At 41.2% G+C, this 23,713-nt stretch overlaps 3 protein-coding genes across 3 annotated transcripts; 1 reads left to right on the top strand and 2 right to left on the bottom strand.

The window, feature by feature from the left end:
• Nucleotides 1-1,491: 1,491 nt before the first annotated feature.
• On the bottom strand, nucleotides 1,492-6,172 carry LOC139907722 (extracellular calcium-sensing receptor-like). The gene is made up of 9 exons (XM_071894218.2): nucleotides 5,976-6,172; nucleotides 5,465-5,759; nucleotides 5,199-5,285; nucleotides 4,632-4,901; nucleotides 3,895-4,101; nucleotides 3,529-3,804; nucleotides 2,726-2,953; nucleotides 2,496-2,619; nucleotides 1,492-2,405 (listed from the first exon to the last, which is right to left on the bottom strand). The coding sequence occupies exons 1-9, from the start codon at nucleotides 6,170-6,172 to the stop codon at nucleotides 1,492-1,494; spliced, it is 2,598 nt and encodes an 865-aa protein (XP_071750319.2).
• A 5,521-nt stretch (nucleotides 6,173-11,693) lies between these two features.
• Nucleotides 11,694-16,398, top strand: olfcu1 (olfactory receptor C family, u1). The gene is made up of 12 exons (XM_071894219.2): nucleotides 11,694-11,825; nucleotides 11,967-12,125; nucleotides 12,312-12,464; nucleotides 12,546-12,746; nucleotides 13,011-13,153; nucleotides 13,295-13,520; nucleotides 13,686-13,816; nucleotides 14,016-14,112; nucleotides 14,541-14,664; nucleotides 14,880-15,352; nucleotides 15,594-15,674; nucleotides 16,042-16,398. Exons 1-12 carry the CDS (start codon nucleotides 11,694-11,696, stop codon nucleotides 16,396-16,398), a joined length of 2,277 nt encoding a protein of 758 aa, XP_071750320.2.
• A 1,344-nt stretch (nucleotides 16,399-17,742) lies between these two features.
• On the bottom strand, nucleotides 17,743-22,320 carry LOC139933736 (extracellular calcium-sensing receptor-like). The gene is made up of 8 exons (XM_071927928.2): nucleotides 22,193-22,320; nucleotides 21,345-21,633; nucleotides 21,171-21,257; nucleotides 20,763-20,954; nucleotides 19,954-20,487; nucleotides 19,643-19,867; nucleotides 18,994-19,117; nucleotides 17,743-18,644 (listed from the first exon to the last, which is right to left on the bottom strand). The coding sequence occupies exons 1-8, from the start codon at nucleotides 22,240-22,242 to the stop codon at nucleotides 17,743-17,745; spliced, it is 2,403 nt and encodes an 800-aa protein (XP_071784029.1). The 5' UTR covers nucleotides 22,243-22,320.
• Between the last annotated feature and the right edge of the window lie 1,393 nt (nucleotides 22,321-23,713).

The following is a 23,713-nucleotide window of genomic DNA, read 5'->3' as shown; positions in this document are numbered from 1 at the left end:
TTGGGTCTTAGATTGTCAGTGTCTTCTCCAACCTTACCTTTGCACATTTTTAACTCCTCTGCTAGGCTAGATATAGCCTGGTTCCAGACACTTGAATCGCGTCCTGCCCACTCTTCAAATTTGGTCAAGCGATTCAGAGAGTCTGGTGTTGCTCTATTCAGCGATGATTTCTAGCTTGTAAAAACGATCGGGCCAATCAGCGCCTTTGTGGGCGGGACTCAAGTTTGAACCATTCCTGCAATGGTTTTTCATTGGCGTCTCAGCATAATAATGTTTGTCGAAATCACCCCTGCACCAACATATTGTCTTTGCAAAGATTATAGTTTTGTCAAAAACGACCAACATTCTTGGTAAAATTAGTAAATACGCCCAGCATCAGTGTAACTGAAAATAACGTCAGAGCGGTTAGGGGAAAATCAACAAATCAAAACTGACATAACTCATTAACTCATGAATTATGTTATAACATAACACACATGTGCAGGTAGTGACTCTGACATAAGATGCAAAATTTGGTGGCATTTCGCCAATCGATAGCAATAACTATTGGCTAACTATCTATCTTAACTATCTAACTTTAAATGGCCATAAATTATTGCCTGTTAGTCTGATTGAGTTGAAATGTTGCACACGTCATCTTTGCACAAATTTCCAAGAGGATCTGACAAGATGTAGTCATACTCCAAAAAACACATCCATCAGCAAATAAGATTTCAACATCAATTAGACAAGGTTAGCAATGGTCTACCAGCACAAAATTTGACGGGGATGTGCAACTATGTAACTTTAAGCACGATGTAAAATTTGTGAGGAATCGCTCATCAGGGGGCACTATAGTTACAATTAAAATATCTGACAATTAAAATTGAAATATTGGATGTCAAAAAATACATCTAATCATGACAAACATCTTAGAAACTTCATGCCAAATGTATTGGTTTTCTGCCATTTTGAATCAGCTCAAAATCACAAAATAATTGGTTTAAAACAGTATTTCTACCTATTTTCTAGATCTCACGCTTTTATTTTGAAGGCTAAACGGCCAATCCGGAAGTCTTGTTTCTGCTTATTCAAGCTAGTCTTACCTATCGAGGCCGGGGTGTGCGCACACATGACGTATTTTGAAATAACAGCTAGAGTGGTGATTTCAGCTAAATAATGGTGTAAATGTTGGTCTTTTCAAGTCACTTTGGGATCGTTTGGCTTCTGGAGACTTGCATTATGCTGGATGAGCTGCATGGAGCCATTTTATGGTTATTTTCCGTAATTTTTTTCACTGTGAAGTCAAGTCAAGTCAGGTCCCCAGCAACTTCAGTTGTTTTGGAGAAGGCTTCTACGCCGTTCCGCTGTGGAGCTCAGGACCTGCTGTATGGACTAACAAACTTCACCCGAGTTTCAGCAGCCATGGGGATGAGTAGAGAATGACTGAATTTTCATTTTGGGGTGAACTATTCCTTTAAGGAGATTTATTGATACATTGAAGTGCAGCTTTTATGTCTTGGTGGTGCCTCGACCCATGATAGCTTTCTTTGTGTTTCTCTCAGGTCTCAGCAGGATTATATAACACTTTGGTCCAAACAGTGCCACCAAGAGGCCAAAACTGGAGGCCAGGATGGCAAATACCTCCACCGCATCTGCATATTTTCCTGGGGAATTGACATAAGCAGGGATAAAGGCCACCCACACGGCACAGAAGATCAGCATGCTGAAAGTGATGAGCTTGGCCTCATTGAAGTTGTCTGGAAGATTCCTTGCCAGAAATGCTAGGAGGAAGCTGAGGATAGCCAGTAAGCCAATATAGCCCAGTAACACTGCAAAACCAATTGTGGACCCTACTACACACTCATAGACTATCTTGTCATTGTGGTATTGTGTGTTTTTATGAGGAGCCGGTGAGGAAGAGACAAGCCACGCTGTGCAGATTGCTGCCTGGATGGAAGTTAGAGCCAGAACTGTCCCTCTCTGCTGTACAGCACCAAACCACTTCAGATTGGCTCCACCCCCAGGCTTGGAGGCCTTGAACACAGCCAGCACCACCATAGTTTTCACCAGGATACATGAGACACAAAGCACAAAGCTGATCCCAAATGCTGCATGTCTCAGCTGACATGTCCATAGCTTGGGACGGCCAATGAACAGCAGTGAGCACAAAAAGCATAGTTTGAGTGACAGCAAGAGCAGGAAGCTGAGTTCTGAGTTGTTGGCTCGTACCATGGGTGTGCTGCGATGATAGGTGAAGATTCCTAGGACAATGCTGCAGATAAGTGTGCCTAGCAATGAGGCGGTTGTCAAGCAGATACCCAAGGGCTCATGGTAGGAGAGGAACTCCATTCTCTTAGGGACACAGTGATCACGCCTGGGGCTGGACCAGAAGTCCTCTGGACAACTGTTGCACTCCATGGAGCCTAAAGAAAGGGGCAGGTGTTGAGATACATAATGTATAGTAGGCCTATATCCATAAAGATAAACAACATTATTTTACAATGTACACCAACCCGTCTCATTGCTGATCTTTCCCTCAGAACATGGGATGCAGTCAAAACAGCACACAGGTTCCCCCTTCTTTCTGGCCATGCGGGTACCTGGGGGGCAGCTGTTACTGCACACTGACTGGGGCGGCTACAGGTAGAACAACAATTATCACTGTCATTCCACACTCTTTGACACTATTGTGATGAGTTCTCCACAGGCCAACAAAATAGGTAGCTGAATAAGCAGAAGTGACCTTTTTGGATTTAAAATTCCAGAAGATTCTGTCTTCATCAAGCATGAGCTCTTCACCTGTGGAGGCCGACTTCTTAACCACACCCACACTCTGAACCGTTGTGCTCCCATCAGGGAGCCACAGCCAGTTCATTACATCGTAGATTGGTAAGGCATCACCATTCTCATCAAATGACACTTGATCACCAAATGCTGTGGAGAAGTTAACTTTTTCCAAGTAATACACAAGCTAGAAATGGGTGAGAAGAAAATGACAGATAAAAAGATAAACAGTGAGACACAGAGAGAGAGAGAGAGAGAGAGAGAGAGAGAGAGAGAGAAAGTCTATCCAAAAAGTGTAGTCTGGACATAAATAGTTATACACAATCCAGGTTGAGGTTGATCAAGAGAAAAATTAAAAATATTTTGTGTTAACCTTGCTAAATTCAGTCATCATGCTATTTAAATTGGCTACATGCAAAACATGAACATCTCTACTTTCAAACTTTGATCCAAACAATGCTTGACCTTGAGTGTCAGGCAGTTGTTGTTTTCTCTGATTGGTTAACATTACCATAACTACTGGGAATTTGTTTCATTCTGCTACTTCCTGCATAGTATTTTCCTTATTCCCACTCACTCAAACACAGAAAAAAATCACAAGGTTAATAGCCTGGCATTTTCAAGGTACTGCTGTCATAGTTAAATAAAGTCTTGTTTTTTATTCAACAAATCTTCTGTTCAGAAAAACCCCATTGACTACGTACCTTATGGTGTATCACAACATTTAGAAACAAACAGGTGGAGTGTAAATTGATATCTCACCTGCCATGGCTCCAGTCTCTGCAAACTGGCACAGCTGTGCCCGCTGAAAGGCCCTCTGCCTGGCACACACTGCAGCATGTCATCAAGGGCGTACGCCAGGGCATACACAGCCTTGTACACATTGTATTCTATCCTGAGATCTGACTCATCCAAAAAGCCAGTCTCCACATTCCCTAGATCTTCCTGTCCAGTGCACAGTGCTCCTCCAGCATTCACCCACCCTGCTGGAGGTGGTGCAAATCTACACTGAAATGTGTATTCCCAAAACTGCCTCACCTGAAGACAATTAATGAAGATTAATATAATAATGATAATGTGATTAACTCAATGTTGATCAGATTTTGAGGTGAAGTAAAAGATAATCACCATGCTATTTCCATAGCTGCTGTTAGCGTCATTGTCAGGTCGTATTCTTAACAGGAAGTCCCTGAGCCCTGGTATCTCTCCTCGACGGATGGCAATGCCCAGCGTGCCTCCCAGGTACGGCATGAGGCGGGGGGTCTGGAGCACAGCAGCTGCTGTCCAGGCTTCACTGGCCATCCACTGCAGACCTGTCACATTCTGCTTTATCACCTGTGGATTGTGTTAGTCCAGACTTCAGTGGCACTAATGTAATATCTACTTTAATGAATTGTATATAACAAATTTGCTGTGTAGTTTTCAGTTTAAGTCATATGAGCACGGATATAATCCAATGTGTTAGAAATGATTATGAGGAAGGTGATGCATGTCAGTTCTAAGTGAAGTCTGCATATTTGATCAAATCTGTGTTAAAGTAATAGAAGGAATTCTGTTAATGGCATCAGAATTATTTTTTTCTAGTGGCCTCACTCCATAACCCTATCAAATTTATTCAATTATTATCATCACTTAATTCTTTACTTCCTTGTGAAGAGTGCTATTGAGACCAAAGACAAAACTTTTCCGTTTGTTGAAAATGTTGTTTGATTAAAAAAAATTAGGTTGATGTTACTGTAACCAAAAGGATGCCATCTTCCAGTTAGGGGAACAAAATATAATACTTTAATTCACCTTCTTCAAAATTATTAGAATTATTACAGCACATAGAAGTTTTATTCCTAAATTAAGATTTTAACCCCAACCTCTTCCATGAGGTTAAGCATGTAGCCCTGATGTGCAAACACAATGACCACACGAGCTGTGGATTTCCTCATCACATCGACAATCCTCCTAAATTCAGTTGGGTCATTGCCCCAGGGCAAAACCTCTGAGTAGGCCAGACAACCCCCACCAGACTGAGCCAGGTCAGTTTGGAAGGATCGGGCAGCGTGGAGTCCATAGTCATCATCACTGACCAGCAGGCCCGCCCAAGTCCAGCCGAACCGCTTTAGAATCTGGAGCATAGCACGCACCTAGTTGGATAGAGAGTGGAAGGATTAGTGCTCAGGCTGGAATACTCTTTCAGTGGAAAACCTCCTATACAAGTCTCACAATGGCCATGGTCTAATTATTCTTGTTCAGCTGTGTCATCTGAGACCATATAGCTCCATTAATGACACACACAAAGCACATGGCTTTTCATACACAAAAGCAAATCAGTTTCATTCAGTGGAGGGATTTCTTTACAAGCTGCACTGGCATACTTATTGTGGAATGTTTAACTGCTGTCAACTTATTTGTAAGTTGTTGTTTAGCTAATAGAGGTTCACCTGGAAGGAATCACTTGGGATTGTTCTAAAGAAGGATGGGAACCGTTGTCGGTCACTCAGGCAGGAGCATGTGGCAAAGTAACTCACCTGTGAGAGACATAGAGTATGCACACAGAGTATGCAATCCCTGCAAGTCATGCATTCAAAAACATTTTCACGCATTTCAGTTATTTGTCTTTTTTTTAAAATATGAAATTAAATCAAAATAGAGCACATCAAAAGCATTGTCTAATGGTAAATGGATAGATAGAAGATAGGAAACTTACGATGGGCACCTTGTATAAACCTAGGACACTGGAGATGGCAATAGTATATGTTGAGTAGGAATCACCCACAATCCCCAGGACTGGAGGGGACCCTAAACAAGTCTCGTCTAATAGAAACTGCTCCTCTCGGCCACTGGCCAACGACAATGAAGCACGGAATCCAACTCCAAGTGTGGCACAGTTATCATAGAGACTGTATCCCAGAGTCACATTAGGTAGCAGGTTGGAGTTCCTGTTGATCTCATCAATAGCAAAAGCCATGGTCTGAGCATGCCGGAACCCTAGAATGTCAAAACTAATACAAAAATGTCACTATTAATTACTGAAAAATAACATTCACTGTGGGAACTATGTAGAAATCTACAAAAACAGCTGGCCATCTGTTGCTAACAAGCTAGCTAACCAATTAGATCAATAAATCACACAAAAAAATCCCAACCAAATACTTTTTGGTTGGTTCATATTGTTCTGCACAATTCTTTGCTCTCCGCTGTATCTGTGTGAGACTCACCCTTGGCATCTGGGCTGCTGTGGCTCTGAGGTGAAAGACAGCTCAGGGAAGACAGAGGAGTAGTGGACCTCAAAAAGCCCACCCAGAACCACATCCCCATCCTTGTGTATCCCATTCAGAAGAAACTGTCCTTGTAACCGACAGGAGGAGGAAAGGGAGGAAGACACAGGGGAGAAAAAAGACAATGAGAACATCATCAAGATCAAGTACAAACACAAGAACAGGTATGTGTCAAGAAATCTCCCCATGACTGCTGTCCTCTGTTTACCCCTGTTTCTAATCCTTACACACAGTCACTTCATTTTATAGACAGTGCTATGTCATCCCATTTGCAGCCTTGCGTCATTGTTTAATCTTCCACACCACCCAATATGGCAGGTGAAGAATTAGGGGCAGTGCCTAATACACATTTGGAAGTTATTTTTCATATCAAAATTAGTCTTGTGCAGCCTTTCAGGCCTGGAATTAAGTCATTTTTAGGGCAAGGCCACTTTGGCCTTTGATAAATACAAATTTATTGGGGCATTGTGGCCAAAATGTCCTTTTCAGTCCTTTTTCCTCAACAAAATAAATATCCTAATAGAAAAATTAATTGCTGCAGTGTGATACAGCACGTAAGATGGCTCAGACTGCAAAGTTAGTTACATGTCCAGTAACACATGATAACGTAAGTGTAACCCAGGTTATTTTGCTACTGATATTTGCTAAATTCTTCATTACAGCGGCTAATTACCCGCTGTACATTTAAACTTACACTAGTTCTGCTCAAGCACTCATAGCTCTCTCCTTCTTTTAGCGACTTTCTCGCTAATCCCACAGTTGTTTACACACTTTGCAGATCTGCTAGTTACTTAGTTTAGCAGTTAGTGATAGCTTAGCAGTTAGCGATGGCTTCTCTCTCTCCCTCTCAGTTTAATTAGTGTGCTTGCCGTAGGCAAAGCACACTAATTATCTTGCATACTTAAATGCAATTTTTTGCCCCATTCACTTACATGGGATTTTGCAAAATTTTGCATAAAAGTATCTGTAGCTCAGAAACCATAAGAGCTACAGTTCCCAAACTTGGTAGATAGGTTCAAAGTGTCCCCTTCTACTCAGGTCTAAAAAATTACACCAATTGACCTAATGGTGGCGCTATAACAGCCCTCTTTACGTTTTGGTCCATAACTTTTGAACCGTAGTGTGTAGAATCAAAATTCTTTTTTCCCTGGATTCCTTGGGTTATTACGCATCTAACCATATAGGCCACTCCCATTTCCGCCTAACTAGACTTTCCGCCATTTTGAATTTTGTGATTTTGTGCAAAACAGTTTTTTCGCTACTTTTCCTACAAATTTTGTCCAATCTTCACCAAATTTGCCACACAGCATGTCTGGATGGTCCTGCACAAATGTGCCGATTTCTTTTTTGATATTCCATACCGTTTTGATGTTATTGTCTTCCAAATGTTGATCAAATGTTGTGGGCGGGGCCTATGTTTTAAAAATTGGTATAACTCATGAACGCATTATGCTATCCCATCCAAATTTGGTACATTTGTGCACGTATCATGTCTCAGCCAACCTGTAAAATTTGGTGTCATTTCGCCAATTGGGGGCGCTACAGCAACCTGTTAAATTTTAAATGATCGTAACTCGGTGACTGTAAATCATGGAAACACAATTCTTTTTTCCTTGGCTTCTCTTTGTTCCCTAGCACCCTAGCAACCAATAGTGACACCCTAGCAACCACCTACCAAAACCCTAGCAATCACCTAGAAACACCGTAGCGACCACTGGCGAATCCCTACCCGCAACTTAGCAGCACTCTAGCAAAGACCAGTTCAAAGTGACTGTTGCTTGGACGGCAAGCACACTTTAAATTTTCTTCAGAAAATTTAGCCTTTTCTAGTTAATAATTAGCTGTTAATGTTTACGTTAACGTTACACATATATCTGCGGGAGTGGGAGAAATCTCGCGCTACTGTTGATGTCCAGCGTGATGACAGAGACATTGGAAAACATGAGTTTGTTTATTTGCTGTGTCGCATGTAGTTTTAAATGAGGAAATCCGCAACTTTCTTTTAAGGGCACAACGGCCAGTTCAAAATAGGGCATGCCAAACTGGCCGTGTGGATAGTTAATTTTAGAAGGGGCATTACGGCCACACTCCGGGGCATCCACGGCACTGGCCATTTGGCCGTATAATTCCTGCCCTGGCCTTTGATGCAGATTGTCAAGATTAATGTTTGTGTAACCCCTGTGCCCATCACTTTAAGACCAATGCAGATTATCTAGAGAGCATGGTTTAGTTACTCTAAGTCTAGATTCAATGAGGAGATTGGCTGTAGCTTACTTGTTAGTATATTATAATCAGTAGTATATTATATTAGACCAATATATTGCATAATGTAGACGTCACAGGTAAGTATATTGCAATAACTGAATATAGGCTATAACTATAGGTGAGTATAACAGGTACAATAGGTACAACAGGTAAGTAGCCTATATGACAATTGGTGTGAATCTAGCAATAGGTTTAGTACGTAACAGGTAAATATACCATTCTAGGTAAGCATATACGTAGGTGAGTATAATATATTGTACATTATATTTCTTTTAGTGTATCTGTTCCTCTCAAGGTATGCAATCAGTTCCTTTCATCCCAATATTATGTTAGTTCTTTCCATATCGTCTATGGTTTACCTCAGTTACACCGACTCAGTTTACACAGTCACGTGAATTGATGCTCATATTTCATATTCATAGTATTCCCATTATGTCACATACATTTCTTACCAATGCTGCTTTACCATGTAAACAGCTCATTGGCTGTGGCTGTCATTTGATTATAATCACCTGTTAATTGATTACCTGTTATTTTCCTACCAAGATGGCCGTGTGGTGTAGTCATCTTTACCTTTTTAGAAGGTAAAGATGAGAATACCATTCAACTGAAAATACCATTCAGTACCATCATACCACTGTAGGCCTATCAGTAGGTCTACCGTGGTTGAAACTGAATTGTACCATGCTATTATTTAATTACAGTAGCAGTACCATCTGCTACCATGGATGTGCCATGGTATGGCCAGTACCATGATACAACTGAAAATACCATGGTTGAAACTGGTTTGAAACTGAAGTGGTTGAAACTGCAGTAAGCCATGGTTGAAACTGAATTGTACCATAGTGTTATTTCAGTACAATGGCCATGGTGGTGTATGACTGTTACCATGGATGTACCATAGTATAGGCCTACCATGGTACAAATGAAAATACCATCCAGTACCATCATACACATACACACACATCGTATCAGTACCACGATTGAAATTGAATTGTACCATGTTATTTTAGTGACGGCACCCAACACCTTGTGTTGCACATAGCTTGCAAACTAGCCTAACACTTGCATCACATGCCTATAGTTAACAAAACTAGCTTTTGTTAACTACACCTGCCAACGTATGTTCAATATAAAACACAATCGTCTTAAAATGGAATGCAGTTTTTAAGTTTATCCTGAGTGGATTTAAAACTAGAGTAATATAACTCAATATAATATAACTTTGTTTTCATGCATTTTGGTAGTAAAACAAAGTTACGAGATCTAGCTTATCAATATCCAATGTTCACACATGTTTAGTACAATATAGACAAATTTTGAGTAATTCTATTCTTGTTGTTCAGTATTCAATGATAAAGATCTCTTACTTTATTCTGTTTACTCAGAATTTTTTCTACTAAGTTCTAGTTTCAGCTACGTTCTGGAGCTCTAACCCTAACCCTAACCCTAACCCTACATTCCCTGTGGACGGTAGAACAGCCCACATAGATAACTGTAGTCCCCAAGGGAACGTCAACAACTATCAACCTCAGTTAGGCACAGTAACACAACAAGGGAATGTTTACAAATTTATTTTCAAAGAACATTGGGTTACATTTGCACATCAGCTAATATTTTGTCATGGCCACATTAACTATTGGTTCATGGATTGTCTGATATACTTCAGTAAATCACTCAACAAAAGTCAAAATATCATTACGAACACATTTGACCTTGATGAATGAGCTTTGATGTGAGATTTGAGTGGCAGTTTACTCCCCTTCATTCTTTTTATTAGGCTTTCAAATGGGCCAAGTGCAGGGTTTTTTCACACGTTTTGTTGCAAAGAATGCATACATCACTGACGAATAACTATGTTCTTTTGATAGACAATATTTTTCTGAAGGACCGATTTTTGTGAATAAGCCATATGTGGACTTTTTAATCACACGTACACTGGCTTTGTATGATGCCCAGCAGGTGGTAGCAGTATACTAAGCCATATTTGGATGGAAACATTCTCACAACACTAAAATGAATTATCTATGTTTATTACTGTTTGGTCTGGCACAGTTATTTTTCAGTTATTGCAACCAGCCCAGAAATAAATTGAATTGAATCATAATCCTTTATTGATGATTTATTTTGTCACAATCAAGCTTGAAAAACAATACACAATAGTAGTAACATATTACAAAAAGAAACGACAGAAGGCAGAGCAAAATCTCAGCAAAATTTTGTAAAATGTTCATGTCAAGGTGATTACAGAACTTTTTTTCATAGTTTCATACATATCCAAAGGGGTGGTTAATATTACTTTCCTCTTAATCATCATGTCCATCACAACCTGCAGTAATCAGTGATGGAGTCAGTGATGGAGTTTCTTAACAATTTTGTAAAAAAAAAATTGTTTTGTAAAAGTTTTTATAATAGTAATAATAATAATTAATAATAATCATCTTAATCATTATCAGTATTCTATTCATTGTTATTAGTAATAAATATTAGTAAAATGTTCCAGATTTAAGACAAATAATTCACGCTGAACCATCTCTTGCCCTCTCTCCTACTGCCTCTGTTTTTGAGCCTGATTGGTCCATCCAGCTATGACTCATATGATCTATGAAATGAAGCAAGTCTCATAGTTTTTATATATGCTAGTTCATTAGCGTTTTAGAGACTATGTTGGAGAGTTATCCACTCCAGCCCACACACAGTCTCCATGGGGCCAGTATGGACTTCCCCCTGGCTGCCTCTTTGGGTCTTGTTGAGTCTTCTCATCCCAGTGTTCTCTGATGTTCCTCGAACTGTGGAGGAAAGGACAGAACTGAAGATGGAGGGAGGTATGGTGGAAGAGGAGAGTGTGATGGAGAGACTGTCTGGTTTGGGGATAGAGGGAGTAAGCAGTGTTGGATCAAGATCCACTGCACCTGGTTCTGGTCTACCTCAGTGTGTGAGTCTGGGAGACAGTGAGCCTCTGGCCCTGCAGTCGGAGGGGGATGTGGTGATTGGAGGGTTGTTCCCTCTCCACTACCTGGCCCCTAAGCCACAGCACAACTACCGCAGCAAACCTCAGCACACACCCTGCAGTGGGTGAGTGTGAAGATACTGAATGGATACTGATACTGTTGCTAGAAGCTACTGATATCTGATTTTTTTTTGCTTCCTCTTCCTATTTCCATATTAAAAAAAATCTCCCCACAAGGCTAATTACACAACTACCTCACTGAAAGAATTTCACCCAGCTGTGATTAGATCTGTATTTCACCCCGACACTCTCTATGTGGTTTATTTAAGTGTTATAGCAGCATATTGTGCTTTATAGTAAGTCTCATGACATTTTAATAGAATGTATCTTTCTTATGGTGTCATTCCATCTGCTCCAGTTTTGACCACAGAGCCTTCCGCTGGATGATGACCATGGTGTTTGCAGTGGAGGAAATAAATCATAATTCAAGCCTGTTACCTGGCGTTAAGCTCGGCTACCGGATCGTGGACAGCTGCGACCATGTCCACACCAGCCTGAGAGCTCTTCTCTCCTTAGTCAGTCACTCCACAGTTGTAAGGGGCAAGGCAGAGAAAATGGAAGAAACTGAAGAAAGATTAGATATACCAAAGTGCAGTGGCAGTAGAACGGAGGGGAAAATGTTGAGGGAGATAGAAATTGAGAAACTGATGAAAAAGACAACAGAGAAAGCAAGAAAGCAAAGGATGCTGATCAAACATTCTGAAACTTTGCCCTCATGTCTGGCTGGAGCCCCGGTCCCTGCTGTGATCGGCCTCGCCTCCTCTTCCCCTACAGGGGCTGTGGCTCACACTTTGAGCCCCTTCGGTATTCCATTGGTAAGAAAGCTATGGAGGGGCAAGATCATGCACAGCACAGTACTTAATGTTTGCAATGTTTTTTTTTTTTCCACTACCACCACCACCTGCTTTTCATAATAAATCGCACAACAATGTTTTAAAATTTTTAGTTATAATTTGATATTTTCAGATGTATATTTGAACGCTTTAACTTTCTGTTCCCAGGTCAGTTACTTTGCCACCTGTACCTGTCTTACTGACAAGCATATCTACCCGTCATTCTTGCGTACTGCGCCGAGTGATCTGTTTCAAGTTAGGGGTCTCGTCCAGCTGGTTACCTACTTAGGCTGGCGCTGGGTGGGAACAGTAGGTACTCCGGTGAGATAAAAAATAACACTGTGTCTCTTTCATTCAAATAGCAGTTGGTATAACAAATTAACAAATCTTTGTATCTTTCAGGATGACTATAGTCGTTATGGCATCCAAGCTTTCTCTCAACAGTTAAGACAACAGGGTGGTTGCCTGGCATTCCATCTGACTATCCCCAAATCGCCCACAGTGGCTGGGATACGAGACATTGCAGACACCCTGCAGAGGTCAAAGGCACAGGTAGTGGTGGCCTTCGCCACAGAGGGACAGCTGCTGGGGCTGCTGTCAGAGGTGAGCTCCCTTGATCTCAGTAAATATGTACAGACAGGCTTAGGCATAAAATCTGATATATTATGAATACAAAAAAAATATAAAAAGAACCTACTATTTACATTGAATGAATTATTCAAGTATTTCTCATGGCAATATGTGCACTTTCTAATCTTCATCAACTAGCTGGCTGAGAGGAATGTGACAGGGATCCAGTGGGTGGCGAGTGAAGCCTGGGTGACCGCTAGCCTGCTGGCCTCACCCCACTTCCACCTTCTCCTGGAGGGTACGCTAGGCTTCTCCTTCCCTGGAGCTACGATCCCTGGTTTGAAAGAGTTCCTGTTGAATGTCCGCCCTTCTCCCAAACCTGGATTTGAATATGTCAACATATTCTGGGAAGAACTGTTTGGCTGTAGGCTAGAGTTTGGGGGAGACATATCCAATGAAAATACCACAGGCACCTTGGAAAACATAATGGGACAGGTTGATTGTGGTACCAAACCTGACTCTCAAGCCAACTCTGGGTCCTTGGTTAGGCCTATAGCTAAAACAAGGACATTCAAGAGGTCAGTTGGTGGAAATTATAAGGGTGCTGCTGTAAAGCCTGTATGCACTGGTTTAGAGGATCTGAGACACACTGATAGCAGTTATACTGATGTGTCTCAAGTCAGAATATCCTATAATGTGTATAAGGCTGTGTACGCCATCGCCCATGCTCTGCACAATTTACTGGAGTGTGATTCTGTACTTAACAAGGGAATGTGTGAGAACAACAAATCGTTTACATCTAGACAGGTAGGTAAATTACTGTAAAAGTTATTAACCAAATCATGCCTATGTAATCTACTATGTATGTGCATTTTCTTAGAACATTTGAGATTTCCTTGAGGATTTTTTTTTTGCATCACTCTTTTGGCCAAACCATGTTCTCTGTTTTTTTCTTTCCCTCCTTTCCTATAGTTGTTACACCATCTGAGGACAGTGAATTTCACCAACCAGTTTGAGGAGAAGGTATATTTTGACTCCAACGGAGAGCCTGTCCCCCTGTATGACATCATTAACTGGCAGAAGGACAGCAAGGGTGACATTAGGTGGAATATTATCCTATAAGAAAAAGGAGTACGGGAACTGTCTATTTTAGAGCAAAAATTACTGTGGATTATTTGCTTATTGTGGCTATTTAAGCAGTAATAACCAAAAGGCAGTGATTTATGATACAGTACTGTCACACATGCTGTTAGGCTGTATACCTGTTTTATGATCAAGTTAAAGAAATTATCTCAAATTTAGATTTATCAAAGTGGGAAGCTACGATGGTTCGGCTCCTTTGGGACAGCAGCTGCAGATGGAGCAGAGCACCATTGTATGGACAGGAGGCCAATCGCAGGTGGGTCAAACATCATGCCCCCCCAAAATTATTTTTTAATAATAATAGCAATAACTTCATTTGTATAGCACATTTCTAAAAACAATGTTTACAAAGTTCTTTACATACAATAAAACACAAAGAGACTGTGAGGTGAAAGTATCTAAAATAAAATGTGAATTACATAAAAAGTATGGAAAATGAAAACAAGAAAAAAAAAAAAAAAAAGAAACAGGAGAAAGCAATAAATCAAAATGGAGAAAACAACACACGCATCACCCACCAGTGAACACACTGCACCAGCAGTGCTCTGCAGGATATGAGAATATTAAATTGGGTGCATGCTCATATTTTCTTTTCTTTTCTTTTTCATACTCTTTGTTCAAGCAAGCATTTTGTCTATAGAATACACATGTTGGCGTGCAATTCTACATCTGGTCTTTGCCCAGGTGCCTGTGTCCCTGTGTAGTGCCCCCTGCCCCCCTGGCAGCAGGCAGGCCAGACGTCCAGGAGAACCCCACTGCTGCTTTGACTGTCTGCCCTGTGCTGATGGAGAGATCAGCAACCAGACTGGTAGCCTGTACACATGTTTTGTTGTTTATTAATACATTTGCCATCTCCTGTGAGTAGAAGGTCATGAAAACCACTGTACTGTACTGGAGAGTAGTCATCATGTATGGATGTAAAACTTTTTGTGTGCAGATGGGTTTGTGTATATACAGTGTGTGTGTGTGTGTGTGTGTGTGTGTGTGTGTGTGTGTGTGTGTGTACTGCATGTCTCCTCACAGGTTCTACAGAGTGCACAAAATGTCCAGAGTACTACTGGCCAGACAAAGACAAGGTGAAGTGTGTGGCGGGGGTGGATGAATTCCTGTCTTTCAAAGACACCATGGGTATCATCCTGGTCACCCTCACACTGCTGGGTGTCGTCTTGACAACCATCATCACTACTGTCTTTCACCGCTTCCGCTCCACACCCATCGTCAGGGCAAATAACTCAGAAATAAGCTTCCTGCTTCTCCTATCACTCAAGCTGTGTTTCCTGTGTTCCCTGGCATTCATCGGCCAGCCATCTGTGTGGACATGTAGGCTCCGCCAGGCAGCATTTGGGATCAGCTTTGTCCTCTGTCTCTCCTGCCTCCTTGTCAAGACCATTGTGGTTCTCCTGGCCTTCCGGGCCAATCTACCAGGTTCCAGAGCTCTGAAGCTGTTTGGTCCCCCTCAACAGAGGACACTCATCTTCTGCACCACAGCTCCACAGGTGTGTGTGTGTGTGTGTGTGTGTGTGTGGGTGTATGTTTGGGGGGGGGGTACCATTCGATATCCCTACCAATTTTGTCATTGTATTGCATTAACCTCAACTTTAACATGTTAAATTAGTGACTACTTTAAGAATGTTTTGTGTGTGATGAGAGAAGAAGTAGAAGTAGAGAAGTACAGAATATTGTTGGCAGGTTGACTGGCAGCAAATTCTAAAATGCGTGTGCCCTTCCTGCCCCCAGGTTTGTCTCTGTGCCGGTTGGCTCTCAGGTGCACCCCCCTTTCCATTCAGGAACCCAACCTACCAAGCCTCAACTGGAAAGGTAAGGATCAGTCAGATTTATGATATTACAAATCTGTGCTCTTATCACTTTCAAATGTTTAAGTTTGTACGTTGTTTAGTGCGGTGATGACTTCACTTTAGGGTATAATGAGGAAAAAGTTTATGGACCATTCAAACTATATGTAGACAACTGAGGTGATGAAAACATATTCATATCAATCTGTCATTCAGCAACTTTTTGCTGAATAAGTTTAAGAAATTGGAAAGAAATTTTGCACTTTTACACCTGAAAGTAAACAATCACACTTGATCATATCAAATCACATCATGTAGATTTTTTATCCTAAATCACATTACACTCTCATGCAAATTGTGTGTAATGTATTGATATAATTTGACACATGTAGATTGTTGTGGAGTGTAAGGAGCCATGGCCTCCTGGATTCTACCTGGTCCTGGGCTACATTGGCCTGCTGGCTGCCCTCTGCCTCCTCTTGGCCTTCCTGGGACGCAAACTCCCAGACACCTTCAACGAGGCCAAGCTCATCACCTTCAGCATGCTGATCTTCTGTGCTGTGTGGATCTCGTTCATCCCGGCTCATGTCAGCTCTCCTGGGAAGTTCACTGTAGCTGTGGAGATATTTGCAATCCTAGCCTCTAGTTTTGGACTGTTGCTGTGTATTTTTGTGCCCAAATGTTACATAATTTTACTTCAGCCTGAAAGAAACATTAAGAAAGGCATCACTGGAAAATCTTACAGATGAACATTTGCATTGTTTTCATTGCTAGAGGCCCTTCATCACAACTGAATAGAACTTGACAGTTAAAAAAAATATCACAGTTTTCTTAAAGAACTGCAATTCAAGAAATATGACAATCACTTTGAGGTTGGTGAAGATAGTTGATAAATAATATTCAAAACGATGAGAAGTTTGCAGCTATATGTGAATTATGGGTATGAGTATACTTCTATAGGATAGGATTTCATCTGAGATGGTTAAAAGTCTGCAATTGGTCACTAATCACTGAGTATGAGGTTGGTACCTCATGTGTTATACACTGCATTGTATTGACACACAAGTAACACAAACAATTTATTTATTTGTTTATTGTAATTACTACTATGAAAAACTCAATTTGCATAATTGAATTTGAGATTAATGTTTGCATAATTTAATTTGAAATTAAATAAAACACTAGGTGAAACACGGTGCCATGTTTTATATTTAATAAATGAATAAATTGTTTTGACAGTCTCCTACTGTCCTTTTGCACTGTATTTGAGGTTCTGTTGTCTTTGTTTCATATGTGTCAGCAGCACAGACAATAAACTCTGTAAGTTGTCAACATGTCTCTGCCTCATTTATTATTCTTGGCAGTTAAAGTGTTTCTGACTCTGACATGAAAGTGTTGGGTAAAGACAAACAACACTTATACAATTACTGAGAATGCACAGTAAATATTTGTCTTGACTTCCCTCAAGACAAGAGCCTTATTGACCATGTTACATTAGCACACACTATTTTGTAAACCTCAAAGAGTCTTTAGGGACAGTTTATTCATTAATTTATGAATTATTGATGTTCTTATCTAGAGTGTATGATACAATAAAACCCATTTACTTTGGATCAATCCAAAACTAGAATCTCAGAAACAAGATGGCAGATTGCTGAATGTCGAATCCAACAGTTTCACCACATATATTGAACCTCAGTATCTCAGGTTGCCAGGACAAATCGACTATTTACTTTTGAGATGGATGACTCAATCAGGCCTTGTGATTGTACATTGTTCAGAGGTGTTATTTGAAATGAGCGTAATGAATCAATTACAAAAATATTCACTTCTAAACATCTTTATTTATTTTTTAAAATATGAGTACATTAGAGTAACAAGCTCCTTGCAATTATAGTTGCTATACTTGTTTCCGTATACAGTGATAAATGAGAACATTTAATACAAATATCTGTTGCATACAAACAACAACCATTACAGCACAGTTTGGGCAAATCTGAAATAAATCAACAGTAATACGAGAAGAATAGACTAATATCTTTGACTGTGAATCTTAAATCCTAACATTTATAAAAGAGTTGACTGATTGAGTGTCACTTCTTTTCTTTTCCCATCAGATGCTGTTTAGTATTCTTCTCTGGCTTCAGTAGAATAATGTAACACTTTGGAGCAAACAGACAGAACAACAGGCCAAAGCTGGAGGCCAGAATAGCAAATGTCTCCACTGCATCTGCATAATTTCCAGGAGAGCTGATATAAGCAGGGATGAATGCCAGCCACACCGCACAGAAGATCAGCATGCTGAAAGTGATGAACTTGGCCTCGTTGAAATTGCCCGGTAACTTGCGGGCCAGAAAGGCCAGTACAAAGCACAGACAGGCCAGGAGACCAATATATCCTAGTACACACCAGAATGCAAGGCTAGAGCCCACACTGCACTCCAGAATGATCTTGGAACGTTCATATTGTGTGTTTCTGTATGGAATGGGAGGAGCATCAATGAGCCAGGTAGCACAGATAACCACCTGAACCAGGGTGCAGCTGAAGATAATGGCCCTCTGCTGCTTGGGCCCCAGCCACTTCATAATGTTGTTCCCAGGCATGGTGGCAGTGAAAACAGCCAAGACCACTAGAGTCTTCCCCAGGATGCAAGAGATGCAAAGGGAGAAAGTGATGCTGAAGGCAGTGTGGCGCAGCATGCAGGACCAGGATGTTGGCTCTCCAATGAACACCAGTGCACACAGGAAACACAGAACCAGGGAGAGCAGGATGAAGAAGCTGAGCTCGGAGTTGTTAACACGGACTATGGCTGTGTTCCTGTGATAGAGGAAGACCGCAAGGACAGCTAGGGTGAGGCAGGCACCCACCACAGCGATCACTGTCAGGGCTATGCCCAAGGAATCATAGGTCAAGAACTCCACCTTCTTGGGGATGCAGGCTGTTCCCTCTGTGTTTGACCAGAAGTCTTGAGGACAAGCTGTGCAGTCTATGGAATCTAGAGAATAGGTCAAAAAAGAATAGTTTATTTGTTCTATTTTCAATTTCAATATATTTTATCTTATATTCAAATGTTAACTGGATGTTATTTAATGAGTATACATTTTGCATACAGCTTTATAAGGCCTGAAGCTGTATGCGAAACGCATAGCTCATTGCGGTCTTCAATAAAGATCCTTTTTTGCTTTGAATCCATAGTCCTGGGCCTTGAGAGTGCGGTTACAACCAGATATATGTAGAGTTTTTTTGCTTTACCTTTGATTAACTGTATGTTATTTAAATTTTCAAATATACAATACATATATATGATACGCAAATATATTTTTACTCCTTTATTTTAATCTCACCTGTCTGATTACTAATTTTGCCGCTGTCACATAGTACACAGTCAAAGCAGCACACAGGCTCCCCACGACGGACAGCCTTCCGGGATCCTGGAAGACAGCTGGCACTGCATACAGACACCAACACCTTGGGAACACGCAGACAATAAGGGCTTGGAGCTCTGCACTGTTCGGTCCACCGTTTCCATGGTAAAACAATTTTTGTACAGGAAACACAGTCGGGGGGGATTTTAAACCACATCTATCATTTATACTAATGATAGAGATAACAGGCACAGAAAGTTGTGCTATTGTACAGAAGAATGTTGGAACTAGTATAAAAACTCTGCTTATTTATTCATGAATGATTATATCATAAGCTTTTTAAAAATCTGTAATGTTAACAGCATACAAATGAAGCATTACTAATGTTTTAGCTTGTATTATAAAGGAATGCAGCCATTTGGGATACAACAGGCCACATTAAAACACCAATATTGTCATAATCAAAATAGGTCACATGATGACTTTGCATTTATACTGTGTGGGGCAAATTGCATGGTTGTCCTGTCCATGGAGGCTGTCCTGTCCACCTGACTTACCTCCACCTCAACCTACAGAACTTCAACAGTTGGCATCTGATGTAGGTAAATACACAGTGTGAGCAGCTTGCCTCACTCTGGTGCCCTGCCCAAATTATCCTCTCCTCCTGGATCACCAGCTCTTTCCCAGCAGCCTTGGTTCCATCGAACAACCCCACGTTGACAAACTCAATTTTCCCCTCACTGCCTCGCTGCCAGTTGATGACATCATAGTAGAGTATGGAGTCGCCCTTAAGGTCAAAGTTCACCTCCTCTCCACCAATGCTGAATGCCACATCCTGGAGATAGTGTTGGAGCTTCGAAACAAACAAATAATATGAGATACTATTTTACTATTTTTATTTTTCCAAACAAGAGTCATGATAACAGTAAGAATATATACCTGCCAGGGATGTATGTTGTTGCTTTGAGCACATGAGTTGTTATGGAAGGGCCCACTGCCTGGCTGACAGAGCAGAAGGTTGTGCAGGGAATAAGCGATTGCATATACAGACTTGTAGACATTATAGGCCACTCTAGGGCTGGAGGTATTCATGTAAGCTGAGTGCTGCTCCAGGAGGGACTCTTCCCCAGAGCAAGGGGGCAGCACAGAGCCGAAGGAGGGAGAGGGAGCACAGCCATACAGAGCCCCCCACAGCTCCTGCACCAGTGGGTTAGAAGGGTATCTGTGAGGCTCTACTGTCTGCAGGTAGTCACTGAGCCTTGGGATATGACCCTGCCTGATGCCAAAGCCAATGGTGCCACCCAGGTAGGGGTAATACTCGCTCCCTGTAAAGACAGAGGCTGTGATCCAGGCCTCACTAGCCACCCATTGGATCCCTGTGATATTCTGCTTCATGTAGTCCCTCAGGAAGGGAGTCATCTCCCCCTCGGCTGAAAACACCACCACCACCTTTGCCCCAGAGCTACGCATCACCTTTACAGAAAGAGAGACAGATGATGGAGGAGGAAAGAGATTGGCAAGGAAGATAGTAGGGAGAAAAAAACAGATTAAAGCTGATTTAAGAGACTGTAAAATTAAACTCACAGGGACTCTGGGTGAAAGATTTCAAATTTAATTTGAAAAGTGAGTTATCAATACCTATGATAAAAAGCCTTGAAATTGAATGAAGTTGCTTTCTGTGAGCTACCTACTACTGCAATATTCTTTCCTACTTCATGCTACTTCATTCAGCATCTGGTTGTATCTACCCGCATGATCTCCAGAGCCCTCTGGCGATTGTAGAGCAGAGGGATCATCTCTTGGTACGCCACACACACTCTGGTCCCCTGTAACTCCCTCAGCAGACCTTGCACAGCGAAGCGGCCATATTCATGGTCCCCCCTCACCAACCCCACCCAGGTCCAGTTGAAGCGTACCAGCAGCTGGGCTATGGCCTTCACCTGGGGTCAGGGAAAGGAGCGCTAGTGTGCTTGGTGTCATAACACAGAGATTTTGAAGAGATTAATATAAATTGGCATTACAGAAAAAAAGCTACAAAACATTTTATGCTTTAGATAGCCCACATTTTTTAGACTAGCTCCTAATTTTGTATAGTAATGCAAGGTTGTATTGGCAGATTGTAATTGGACCATTTTCATCCCAGACCAGACTCTCACCTGATAATCATCATTGGGGATCACTCTGAAGAAGGTGGGATACTTCCTCCTGTCACTGAGACACGCACAGGATGAGAAATAGCTGATCTGAGAAAGAAGGTATAAAAAAACCCTTTATAGAACAGATTATAGAACAGTTAATTTCTGTTTGTGTGTTTTATTTTTTACCCTTACCATTGGGATTCTGAAGGGCTGAAGGATTCTTGACACCACGATGGACTGAGCAGAACCAGATTCCCCAATCACAGCGAGCAGTGGAGAAGCACCAATGCACGTGGGTGAATGGGCTTCATCCGGCCCATTCAGCACAGCCAGAGCAGCTCTCTGGCCTGTCAGTGGATAGGCACACGAATCAAAGATTTTGTATCCAAGGGTGTGATTGGGCAATAGCTTCTCACTCTGGTTTATCTCCTCCACTGCCAGCCTCATAGTCTGAGCCCAGCGGAAAGCCCTGGGATCAAAACTGTAGCTCGATACACAGACAAACACACACACACACACACAGAACAAAACAGAGTGGAGAAAAGGTGAAATTAGCTGAGAGGTGGAGATGTTCTCTCAATTTCAACTTTGTCTTAATTACTGTTTGCCTTTGCACCTGTGTTGATGTTAATTATACACATGTCTTGTAGTCTGATATAATTACTGACTGATTCTGCTTTGTAATGTCCACTGTTTCACAACCTTTGTTTGTTGCTCTTATTGTCAGCAAATTATGTGTTTTGTCTTGTCTCTTTCTGGAATTTTCTTTATTCTAATCCATATCCCTTGCCCCACCTCAAAAGGCCTTTTCCAGGCTATCACTGTAGCTAAGAAATTGTCATGGTATGTTAAAATCTGGTAAAAAAAAACCCAAAACAAAACAAAACAAAGAAAAAACTAAAGTAAACTAAAGTAAGAGACAACTACATCAAAGTTTTACAACAGTCCATGGTTGTGAGACAAAGTCAAATGCCATCGAACCTGCTACAGTAAGTTAAATTCTCTCATACTGAATTTCATTGCAAACCTATTAAACTCACCCATTGCACTTGACTGCTGATGGTCTGTAGGTGCAGTTGAGGTCTGGCATCTCCTGGTTGTAGTGAAGGGGGAAGATTCCCCCGATAACATAGTCACCCTCAGCCACGAACCCTGGTACAAAGCTGCTCTGCAGAGTGCACGCTTTGCCTGGAGATGGAGAGAGAGAGGTGTAGTGTGAATTTGGGGTGAGAGTTAAGGTGAAGACACAGATGGGATAAACCAGATGAAATAAGAATAGGGGAGTCATTTTCTTACACATCCCCAAATAGAGGGAGAGCAGGGAAGGAGACAAGTTATATGAGTTGCCTGCCCCACCTTGCATCTTATTAATGACAAAGAGCGCCACTGGATTGGATATTAGCAGTCCCGCCTAATTCATTAAAGAAGGTTAATGAAGATTGAATGGCTAAAAATAAAAGTAAATTCTAGTACTTTCACATATCATTCGGGTACTGTAACCAAACCATTGAAACCACTGAATGAATGAATGAATGGATGAATCAATCAATCAATCAATCAATCAATCAATAATACCAAAAAATAGTTAATGTTGGGTTTGATATGCAGTACTAAATCATTTCTTTCCTGGTATTCTTTGTAATACATAACATTAATTAATTCATTAATTTTTGTTTGGTTGGTGTAACCTTGGCCTGCATGACTTAAAAAATAAACTGAAATTAGCATTGTCCATTAAAGTCAGGCCACCAAATTTATACTACATTATATTTTATGATTTCACCCTATAGTGATACCTCATACAATTTCAATAACCTTAAACATTACACAGGCAGATTTTTGCCTGTACTCACAAGGCCTGTCTTTAACACAGACCTACCTAATTACCAACTATGGTTACATTTGGGCTTGCTGTACAGGACAAGATTACATTTCCCTTGGTTTTAAGAGTGGCTCACACTATTTATTCCTCCAGGGCCACAAACTTCCTTCTTAACTTCTGTCCATTCACCACACATCACACCACTGATGAGCCATTAACTTCATCAGGTCTTATGTGTAAAAAATCACCCACTCCCCTGAAGTTCCCCTGTCAAAGAGACATCCTAAATATAGCATTGGAGTCATGATGTTGGAAAGATAGTAAATGGTTTTTAAATTGTGCCTATAATCTGAGCATTTTACCGGGCCCCTGGGACCGGCCTAGAAGAGTGACAGTAGTTAACTGACTGACTGACGGACTGACTGACTACCCATTGTTGAAAGTCGCGCGAGAAGTGGCGTCAAGACCTACACAGTTATGCTGGCATAGGTGATATTGCGTTGTTTGCACTGTTAAGGCCCATTCACACCTAGAGCAACAACTATAAAGATAATTCCAACTATAACACGTCGCTCAAGCATTCACACTACAACGATATCATCGGCGTCAAATATATTCAGAGAAAATATGGAGAATGATGACTTTACCGATGCGCTTTTATTATACTCGCTCTCGAATGTAAATAACAACTTAGCCAAAGGCTTTGGGTTCATGTTCGCTTCTGCACTGAGAAACCGGT

The sequence above is a fragment of the Centroberyx gerrardi genome, chromosome 6 (assembly GCF_048128805.1).
Source record: "Centroberyx gerrardi isolate f3 chromosome 6, fCenGer3.hap1.cur.20231027, whole genome shotgun sequence".
Classification (NCBI taxonomy): Eukaryota; Metazoa; Chordata; class Actinopteri; order Beryciformes; family Berycidae; genus Centroberyx; species Centroberyx gerrardi.
Note: the sequence above shows the minus strand (reverse complement) of the source record. Positions and strands in the feature narration are given on the sequence as shown.

Bases quoted from the DNA above. Each gene is read 5' to 3' on its own strand.
- olfcu1 (XM_071894219.2), top strand. From the start codon at position 11,694: ATGATGACCATGGTGTTTGCAGTGGAGGAAATAAATCATAATTCAAGC. The intron at 14,113-14,540 runs GTGGGTCAAACA...GTCTTTGCCCAG, and splicing joins GGACAGGAGGCCAATCGCAG to GTGCCTGTGTCCCTGTGTAG. The intron at 15,353-15,593 runs GTGTGTGTGTGT...TCCTGCCCCCAG, and splicing joins TCTGCACCACAGCTCCACAG to GTTTGTCTCTGTGCCGGTTG.
- LOC139907722 (XM_071894218.2), bottom strand. From the start codon at position 6,172: ATGATGTTCTCATTGTCTTTTTTCTCCCCTGTGTCTTCCTCCCTTTCC. The intron at 4,102-4,631 runs GTTGGGGTTAAA...CACAATCCACAG, and splicing joins TGCTTAACCTCATGGAAGAG to GTGATAAAGCAGAATGTGAC. The intron at 2,406-2,495 runs GTTGGTGTACAT...CCCTTTCTTTAG, and splicing joins AAAGATCAGCAATGAGACGG to GCTCCATGGAGTGCAACAGT.
- LOC139933736 (XM_071927928.2), bottom strand. From the start codon at position 22,242: ATGCCAGACCTCAACTGCACCTACAGACCATCAGCAGTCAAGTGCAAT. The intron at 20,955-21,170 runs GTGAGAGTCTGG...CCCTGACCCCAG, and splicing joins TCCCCAATGATGATTATCAG to GTGAAGGCCATAGCCCAGCT. The intron at 19,868-19,953 runs GTATATATTCTT...TTTGTTTCGAAG, and splicing joins ACAACATACATCCCTGGCAG to CTCCAACACTATCTCCAGGA.